We start from the raw sequence: 10,698 nt of genomic DNA on the forward strand, positions 1-10,698 counted from the left end.
CTGGCCTCCTTCCGACCCAGACCTGGCTGATCGCGGCCGGAAAAGGCCAGATCTACTGCTAGATGGCCCGACGCGCAGATGGAGTTTTGCCGGCGTAGACGGCCAGATTCTAAGCGTAGTATCTGGCCTTTTCGGCCAATCAGCACCGGAATCTGGTCGGAAAAGGGCCAGACTCGACGCGTCACGACACAGATACGACGGGTTTTGTCGTAACGCAACTTTCCGGCCAGCTCCGGCGGTGGTGGCCGGAATCTGGCACTGCAGGTGGCGGGGGGGTGTTGTTGTATTTGACAAATTTTTATAGCTGGGGTTTTAGTTAATTTGTAAACTTCGGGGTTTTTTAGAAATTTAATAAAAACTAGATTCAAACTTTTAAGGGCATTTTGTCTTTTTACAATACATTAAATAAACAGTAATAACACAAAACCACTAACAGAACATGCGAAGTACTACTTTGTCGTTTCAAAACCTTTGGGTACACACCTATCGTTCCGGACAAACCATTGGGTACGTGAAGTTCGTTCTCCCTTTGTATATACACCGCAAAGTTCACTGAAATGGTTGCCAAATATCGCTAATCTAATAAATAATGTCATTAAACTATTGCTAAACCAAATCAATATGCTAAACCATTTTGTTTCAACTCACACCAAATATTGTGTCAAGTCATATTAATAAGCTTTGCTTTCTACTCACCAAATACAAAAATAACATTTTCACCCCCCATATATCAAGAAAGGATACTCTACCCTTAGTTTAGGAAACATCCTATTACATAACCAAAGCAATCAAGAATCAAAAACAACAAATTGAATATCAGACATTTAAAAATCTAGGGGTTTGAAAACCTTATTAGATTAGTTTTATATATTTAAATTATGGTTTCCATAAAAAAATAATCATTAATTTATTTGTAAAATGATCTATTCTTGATTAAATGCTGTGAATTTATTGGTGTTCGCATAGCTGATCAACAGAAAATGAAATAGACGGAACTAAATTCGGGTGGTGGTAACAATGAGTATAAATTACCGAAATCAAGGGACAATGTAAGATTTTCAAAGAATTGGGGATCAAACATGTTATTCAACCTAAATGAAACCACCTCATCTCGTTAGGAGGACATAGCCGCATAGGTGAGTGTGGCCCCATATTCCTGTAAAATCCCAAAAAATAAAAACATCAACATCATGAAAAAGGCGCAGCCATCTAACTAACAAAACTAAAAGAATTGAATTTAAAGAGTAAGACAAGGCGCTGTATTTGGCTAGTAGCCATTCGGAGATCCATGTCTACACTTATTACTTCACCTTATTCCTACACTAATATTCTCTGTCAATTCTAACTGCTTTTTCTTACTAACTTGTTGCTTTCTTTCACTTTTTCTACCTTTCAAAGTTGCTTCTGGGCTGGGTTTAAATATATTTCATAATATATTCCTCATATAATTTATGTAAATATTTAACTTTTAAATTCTTTTAACTGTTGTAATTAGGGTGTTCAAAAAAAATATAAAAATGAACTGAACCGAAAATCGGTTAACAAAAAAAAAAAACCATTGGATTACATTCGAAAATCAAAAAACCGGATTCTGTTCAATTACACTGGTTTGGGAAAAAGAAAAAATAAAAAAGATTAACCAAACCGGTTTTTTAAACCGAATATTTATCTATATATATTTAAATAAAAATAATTTCATTTGACTTTTATTTGTATCATTTTTATGTATTGTTAAGTAATCAGGGATATTATGAATGTTTAATTTTTATTTGAATAGTATTGAATTTATATTTATAATTTGATTTAGAAAAAAATAAAAAAAAGTTTATTAAAAAAGAACACAATTTTCCTCCAATCTGTCGTTTCAGATTCGAAATTTTCCCGAAACAAAAACTGGTTCGTTTAGAAAACCGATTAACCATGTTTATTAACACATCTTTTGAAACACTCCCTGTTGTAAGACAATGACAACTTTTACGGTAAAAAATAATGTTGAAAATTAGAGGAAATATACGAGAGTCTCACGTAATCCGATTATTTAAAGTTCATTAGTATATGTTATAGTTGTTAGAGAAATGATAATTGGAGGCCTGACTATAGGTAAGTGACAGTCTGTTATTGGTATAAACGTCCTACTGTACCCATCAATTTCTAACACACTAGTTAGAAATCAAGTCACATTCTCTTTATTTTTTTTTCTATATAATTCCTAATTTTCTTTCCTAAACCCCCTATTATAATATAAAAAAAAACCATTATTAAATTATTTTTAGTTATTAAAGACGATTATCCAATATATCCTGAAGGCTATTTTTATAAACTGTATAAAAATAACAAATTTCAGTAACAAATAACATATTTTGCGTAATAATAATAAGAATTTAAATATTCGTATTTTTTATTAGTTCCGGGTTTAGGCAGAATAGCATTCTTCTCGGACTTTTCAGATAAATATGATTTTTAAATGTGTATTTTATATAGTTTATTTACTTTGACCTTGCAAATCAAGTTATTAACCTTATATCCGCTTAGTCTTTGTTGGTAATCAATTTGTGATTACTGATTGAACATCACGACGTCCACGATGCCACGTCAGTTCTAGTCCTAACATTTGTGAAGAACTACTAATATGAAAATGGAATGTGATTATCATAAGATCAATGATAAGGTGTTCAACCGGCTCGCATTTTTTTTTTTTTACTTTTATCTCATAAAATGAATTACCCAATTCTCAACTAAGAAAGCCATTTAAACGGCACTAAGACGATATTAGTAAAAATATATATAGTGGTAGAAAAACCTTGAAATTTAAGGAAAAACATTTATATACAGAAGGATTAAAGCTTGTAAACTATTTTTTCTGAATTATTAGTAAAACGGCCTTTAAATTTTTGAAAAAATATTAGAGTTATTAAGTGACAAAATTGCCAAAAATTTACCCATTCTACTTTCTATTTTGGAAACTGTTTTTCACCAATAGTTTGGTTTGTTGTAGTTTAGGATAGAGACAAATTGCCAATTTCAAAAATTATATTTTTTTTCACCCCATAAAATTTGAGAACAATGTTTTTAATTGAATATAAACACAGTTGTATATTTACCTATATTTAATTTATAGTCAATATTCGAGGAATGAATTATTATTCGTTTTTTCTTTTATTATTAGAGAATATATGGTTGGTGTATCCTTAAGTTGACCATTATCAACAAAATGTCAATTTATTAGGTTAATAATTCTAAATTCGGAAACCAAACCCAAATATATACATCACATAATTACAGTAAGTCGATTCAATTTGGAGTTATCAAGTGTCAAGTAAATAACACATCTTTTGTCATCATTATGAAGATGTTCTTATAAAATATAACATATAAATTTAATAGACAATAAACATGGTTTGTTTTACTTTAATCCCCTCAAAGAAAAAATTTTTTTTCTAAATATATCTCAATACTATATATATTGTATACATCCCCTACCCTCTATCCATATCGTTATGCATTGAAATTTCTTACAGATTTATTTATTATTTTTTTTTTTTAAGAAAAAAGACGGGCTAGCAGTAACAATATATGTTTTTTTGTTAAAATAAGTTGACAAATATAAATTATATAATTAAAGAGAATATTGACTAAGGTTTTCCTTCATATTAATTTCTTATTTGAAACAAAAGGCCAATCATTAGAGCAACAGTAGCTTGCTAACTTAACCTATCTACGATTTTATATCTTTTTGTCAACTTAATTTATAATGTTTTTGGCTTCTTCATTCTTCTCAATAAGCTTCTGATTAATCACAAAAAATGTAAGATTTGTATTTTAATTTACAATGTATGACCAATGAGGAAGCCATTTAACAATATGATTGGAAGAAAATACCTTTTCAATAAAATTCAAATTGTCACATCATGACTCTCTTTTTCTTACCATTTATAACAACCATATTAAATAGAAATATTGGGTTTAATAAAATAATTGAATTGTTAGTTGCATAAACATTATCAAAACCTTAATTTTATTTACTTATTTTTACCTTAACTGTTGATTAAAATTCACATATTATTTTATCGACCCTACATAGTGAATTTATGCATATCAATTGTATTGACTTATAAGTAAGCTGAATGTTATGGATTAGATCAACAGAAGAATAACTTACAAATTCATCATAAATAGGAAACCCATAATTTTATCAATGCTGTCACTTTAAGTTAATTGATATTTAAATCAAATGGATATAAATGAATAATGAAAGCTGGCAAATGACTATAATTGGATAAAAAACAAAACAAAAACAAAACACTGCATTCAAATTGCTTACGTGTCAATACTGTGTCGAACGGCGCTTCTCTCTCCTTCACAGCCCTTTAGATCCGCGGTCTTTTCTTTCATAATAACAAAAAGCAAAAAAAGAAAAAAGAAATAAAATCATAAAAAATATAAATAAAATAAAAATCTCGCTATTTCTCTTTCTCTCACTGAATAATTTATAAATTCTTCTATAATTCTCTTCTTTGATATCTCTCTTTCTCTGTGTTTGGTTTGCTGAACCAAACGTTTTCGTTTTTTTTTTTTGTTTGTTTTCACTTCACATTTTCTTTGTGTTTTCTAAAAGCTAGGGTTTTCGTTTTCTTTAATTTTCTCGTCCACTTTGACGGGAAACAAACACACACATAACTCAGAAACAGCTCCAAACGGTACGTCACCATTTCACTTTTTTTGTTCATCTCTTAAATCAAAATTCAATCCAGTTTTTTCGCTAAATCTCTATCTACTTCTCTTAATTCGATCGAATTTACTGTGACCTTTACGTATTTTTAATTATTTATGGTTTCGCTATGGAAGTTGTTATCATGTGATTGTGATTGTTAAGTATTTTTTTGTGTATAAGAATATAATTAGGGCTTAGTTAATGTTGTAAAATTAGGGTTTGGTTTTTGTGCAGGTGTGTGTATTTATGATTTAGAGAGAGTTTGTTAAGTGATGTGTTTGTAGATATGATCTTATTATGTGTTCTAAGGCTCTGAGGGTTGAAATGTGTGTTGTCTGGATTGATAAAGGGATTGATTAGGTGGAGGATTTTGAGTGTTATGTATGGGAGGTGGAGAGAGTAGGTGAAAAAAATGACTGATTTTCAACAATTACAACAAAAGCCCGAATCCGCGGATGATATTTGTGTGGAATTTGAACGTGGTTTGGAGGAATTGATGCGTGGGCACTTGGATGATTGTATGCCATTTGCGTCGTGTAGTTCCACACGTAACAATGATGATGAGGATGATGAAGGGGACCAGTTAGTTAGGAGAAGGAGAAGGTCTGACCTTGAGGGTGATGACTTGGCAGAGTCTTCAGCTGCCAGAAGGCGGCATTCACGGATTTTGAGCAGGTGGGCTGCAAGGCAGGCACAGGAGATGATAACTACGATGGAGAGGAGGAATCGTGAGTCTGAGTTGATGGCTCTTGCAGGTTTGCACACAGTTTCAATGCTTGACTCATCATTTTTGAGGGAGTCTCAGTCTCCTACTTCGAGGCGTCAGGGGAATGTGGAAAGGCCTAGTACTCAGGCGTCAGGGATTTTGCAAATGTGGAGGGAATTGGAAGACGAACATTTGTTGAATAGGGCACGTGAGAGGGTGAGGGAAAGGTTGAGGCAGCAAAGGAGTGTTGAGTCTAATACAAATGTTTCAAGTACAAATATGTCAGAGGGTCGAGGGAGTGAAAATCAGGGGAGTTTGGGGGATGCAAGTGAAAGTGAGAATGAGTATGGGACGTGGTCGCATGATCAGATGGAGTCACAGAATGAACGTGGGGATAATAATGGGTCTAGTAGGGAGCAATCTCCCGATCTTGGCGAAGTCGAGAGGGAGAGGGTAAGGCAGATTGTTCGTGGATGGATGGAGACTGGCCTTAGTGAGCCTTCATCCAATGCTGCCCAAAGGAATGGTAGTCCAAGAGCTGAATGGCTCGGTGAAACTGAACGTGAAAGGGTTAGAATTGTTAGGGAGTGGGTTCAAATGACTAGTCAGCAGCGTGGGGCTCGTGGGGGGCGGAGGGAAGATCAGGCAGCCACAACTGGTGCTCCAGCTGAACAAGTTCAAGAAGGATTAGTTGCTGACCAGGATGAAGGGCAACCAGAGCATATTCGCAGGGACATGCTGCGGCTGCGTGGAAGGCAAGCTCTACTTGACTTACTTGTGAGGATTGAAAGGGAAAGGCAAAGGGAACTTCAGGGTTTGTTGGAACATCGAGCTGTATCTGATTTTGCTCATCGCAACCGCATTCAGGTTAGTTAGTTATTATGAAACAATTTGCTCATTTTGTGAGTATTATTAGTGTTATCATTTTTCAAGCTTAAATGCTAGTACCTACATATTGTTTTTACCATTTTGAGTTTGGGAATTGACACATTGCTTGAATTTTGAGTTTAAACCTGATAATGTTTTTTCATATGTCATGTAGATTTTAAGTATATGGTGCATAATATTGCTGTGTTCTAAACTACATATGTTGTAATGTACATGCTATTGATAGATGAGCATACCATGCAACTGTATTTGTCGGTGGTGAAATAATTTCTTGTGTTGCCCCATAAAAGCTTCATCATATATCATCAGGATATTTTCATATGAAAAAAAGTATATCATCAGGGTATTCTGCTTTTATGTATGCCTGTGTCTTAACAACTAATACGTATAACATTTTTTCAGTCATTACTGAGAGGTAGATTCTTGCGTAACAATGAAAGACCTGTTGAGGAGGAGAGGGCACCGTCAATTGCTGCTAGTGAGCTAGTTCAATTAAGACAAAGACACACTGTATCTGGTTTAAGGTATGTTCCTTCTTAAAAGCGAGCCATGAGAATATTCTAAATTGTTTGCAAGCTTTTCAGCATTATGTTTTCTGGAATGACATAGTATGTGCTTTTTCTGTCCCCAAAATAGGCGCATTTTTTTTAAGGTGATTCTGGTGATAGATTTTATTTATTTTTTGTTCTTCTTTAATATATTGATAATTCAAGCCAGGTATTATATGGATTGAGAACATTGTATATTAGAAGAGCATAGTGTCAGATTTTCCCTGTTTGGCGAGTGTAATTTATGATTTATGGGTGTGGCTAGAAAAATCTTGAATATCACAGAATTTCCATAAAAGTAGGATTGGTACATGGAAGGATTGTCCGTATTCAAAGGTTGGAATGCAAACTGTTTTTGCTAGTTTTCTCCAACTTAATTGCTTAGATACGATTGCTATTCATGGAAGAATGATTATAAACTTTAGTGAGCTTAGCTATTCATTTCTTGATTCATGGTTGGGTTACATCAACGATATATATAGATACTGCCAATGAGCCAATGGCGGTTTTATGATTTTGCATCATTTATTGTGCGGCTTATATTCCTAGCCTGGAGTGTGTAGGAGCTATTGTTTTATGCCACCAGTTAACTTAATATATTGAATAGCTGTATTATGCATTTTTATTATTAATAACATTAATATCATTTCTAATACTTGGTATTGATTTATACACTAATATGTTAAATTCCTTTTCTCATGTAGGGAAGGTTTTCGCTCCAGATTAGAAAATATTGTCCGTGGTCAAGCAAGCAGCAATTCTGATGTCACATCGAGCAATAATAGCAATGAATCTAGTAACGAACGGACTCAAACAAATCTTTCACTGGATGCTCAGCATGAAACCAACGAGCAGTTACAGTCGATAAGTCAGGAGACTGACATTAATCAATTGCCTGATCAAACTGGAAACTTGGAAAGCAACACAAGTGTTGGGGTGACCACTTGGCCAGAAACTTCTAATCAGGAAAATGATAGAGGGAACTGGCAACAGTCAGGTTATAGTCAGTTTGATGAATCGAGAAACAGTAATCAAGCTGAGATGGATACAAACTGGCAACGAAGTCCAGTAACTGGTTGGCCCCAGGAAATTCCTAGAAATGTGGATGGAGAAGAAGGTCATCCACATGGGGCTCAGGGGGTTTGGCATGAGGATGGGGCTAGAGAAGCTGTTGGAAGTTGGTCAGAGGGGCCTTCTGATCCCCCAAGAACTCGTCGGGCTGTTCCTGTTAGAAGATTGAGCAGATTTCATCCTCCTGAGGATGATAATGTGTATAGCATGGAGCTCAGAGAACTTATAAGCAGGTTATTTTATATTTATACTAGGCCTATTGATTCTTGGCTTTATTTGTTAAGCCACTGCTAACTCTCTTTTGAGATTTATATATCAAATGTTATTTTTTTGTTATAGGAGAAGTGTTTCCAATCTTCTTCGTAGTGGTTTCCGTGAAAGTTTAGACCAATTAATACAGTCCTATGTGGAAAGACAAGGTCATACGCCTATTGACTGGGATTTGCACAGAAACTTGCCAACGCCAACTCCTACTTCGCCAGAGCAGAATCAAGAGCAGCAGAGGGATGACCAGAATGAGGATCAGCCTGATGCCATTGATAGACCTTCATTGGTGCTACCATCTCCACCAGTTCCCCCACCCCAGCCACTGTGGCACCAGGATTTACATCACACTACTTGGTCTCGTCACAGCATGCACCGATCAGAAATTGTGAGTTTGTTTCTTCTACAGATCTAGAAACTTCTGCACACTGTTGTTGTTAATATCTTCTTCTTTCCCCCTGTATGAAGTATTTGAAGCTACAAAACTTTCTCCATATCTTATGTCATTGAAGAAAATTGGAACCATAATATAGGATAAAAATAGCTCTTTTATGAGCTTTTTCTTAGGACCACTGCTTGGAGTATATTCAGTTATCCTCATGTTGCTATAGGCAGAAGGCAGTTAGTTTCTTTTGGAATTTTAATGGCGCATGTTGAGCTGATGATGTAAATGAATGGGAAGTGGGCTGAGACATTCTAGTTTGTTTTGATGTCCCTCAGTGGCTATTTTTGTTTCTAATTGTCCTAAAATTGTCAGTGCATGCACCCAAATCCTGTATCTTGTATACTTTTTGCATTCTTACCTTTGAACTGAATTGGGGAAGTTGGAATTGACTTGGTTAGGAGTGGGAGATGTTTAACGATTTGAGAGCAGACATGGCAAGACTTCAGCAAGGTATGAGCCACATGCAGAGGATGTTGGAGGCCTGCATGGATATGCAGCTGGAGTTGCAGAGGTCTGTCAGACAGGAAGTGTCTGCTGCTCTTAATCGATCAGCTGGTGAAAAAGGTTTGTGTATTTTTCTCATTGTTCATCTGTCTTCCGGAACATTTTTCTAAATGGAAGATTCCTTACACATGCATTTTCATTATATTGAGCAATATCAGCGTTCTGATTATTGTGAAATTTTTTACCCTACTTTTTCAGGGATGGTTGCAGAGACATCAGAAGATGGATCTAAATGGGGTCATGTGAGAAAAGGGACTTGCTGTGTTTGTTGTGATAGCCATATTGACTCTCTATTGTACAGGTATATCTTCCATTTATTTTCCTCCGATGCTCTCTCTGAAAGACAAACTAAAAAGTTGGAGGGAATTGTTATATAGTTATTTTGGTTCTTATCTTATCCATTTTTTAATTTTGTGCTGTGGATAAAAATAATGTGAAAGTGTATGCAGATGTGGGCATATGTGCACTTGCTCAAAATGTGCGAACGAGTTGGTTCGAGGTGGAGGGAAGTGCCCATTGTGTAGAGCACCAATTGTTGAGGTAATTCGAGCATACTCAATACTGTAAAGACAGGTGAAAGAAATAAAAAGGAAAAGGGAATAATAAAAATCAAATAGAATTGAGTGGTAAGGTGAGAGAGAGAGAGCCCATGTCAGTTGATGTACATGAATGAGGAGTTGTCGGGGGGCCTGTCTTGTTTGTAGAGTGTTGTTCATTGTTCAAGTTGTTTCCTCCGTTTTTTCTGATTATATGTGGAACATTAAGCACTTTGTATGATTGGATTAACAAATGACATCACTAATTCTTCATTCATGTCGTAAATAATAAAGTTAAATAGATTCTTTACATTTTGTTCGCCTCTGGATACAGAATGATACAAAACTTGTGAAAAAATTAGGTCATCTCAAATTGACTATCCATGGAGTTTTAGTGTTGAGCGTTTGCAAATTACGCAAAAGATCACGTTAATTGTTAGGTGAAGCTCTTATCCGACTTTATGATCTTTAAGACAAAGTCATTTCTATACAATACAACTTGTGGAAGTGATAAAGTTGTGATGTATCTGCCAGTTATCATTAACCTCTTGCAACGGAAATAAATATTAATAGGGAATGTTAATTAAGGTTACTTTTATCTTGATTTAAGTGTATTTATCCTTATTTAAAAAAGATAATTAATGAGGTATTAATGGGACTAATATCTATTGGATTGTTATAAATTGTCAATTAATTCAATGGTGGTTTCTGATAGCATTTAACATATTATCAATTTCTTCGGGTTAAGAATGGGTAATTTTATAGGGTTGTTGCTGTTGATACGAAAATACAAGTTGAGAAATCAATGAATATAGTAGGAATAGGATGATGATTTTCGATGCCTTTTTTAAGATATAATTAAGGTGAGAATTTACATTGGTTAAAATGCACATCCAGGAAAAAAACGTGTTTATCTATTTTGTAAATCGCATACAAATTTGCCTACAATGAAGGGAAACTTCAAATATAGTTTGTAATTTAACCAAATATAGTTAATGCAATTTAAACCAACCTACCCAACTAAA

General features: G+C 34.5%; 1 protein-coding gene across 1 annotated transcript; it reads left to right on the forward strand.

Moving 5' to 3' along the window:
- Window positions 1–4,551: 4,551 nt before the first annotated feature.
- Window positions 4,552–9,946, forward strand: LOC116108523. Its single transcript, XM_031394759.1, has 8 exons — window positions 4,552–4,697; window positions 5,072–6,284; window positions 6,708–6,829; window positions 7,558–8,157; window positions 8,264–8,576; window positions 9,032–9,197; window positions 9,336–9,438; window positions 9,587–9,946. The coding sequence occupies exons 2-8, from the start codon at window positions 5,124–5,126 to the stop codon at window positions 9,702–9,704; spliced, it is 2,583 nt and encodes an 860-aa protein (XP_031250619.1). The 5' UTR covers window positions 4,552–4,697; window positions 5,072–5,123; the 3' UTR covers window positions 9,705–9,946.
- The last annotated feature ends 752 nt before the right edge of the window (window positions 9,947–10,698 follow it).

This window comes from Pistacia vera, unplaced genomic scaffold, assembly GCF_008641045.1.
Source record: "Pistacia vera cultivar Batoury unplaced genomic scaffold, PisVer_v2 Contig566, whole genome shotgun sequence".
Classification (NCBI taxonomy): domain Eukaryota; kingdom Viridiplantae; phylum Streptophyta; class Magnoliopsida; order Sapindales; family Anacardiaceae; genus Pistacia; species Pistacia vera.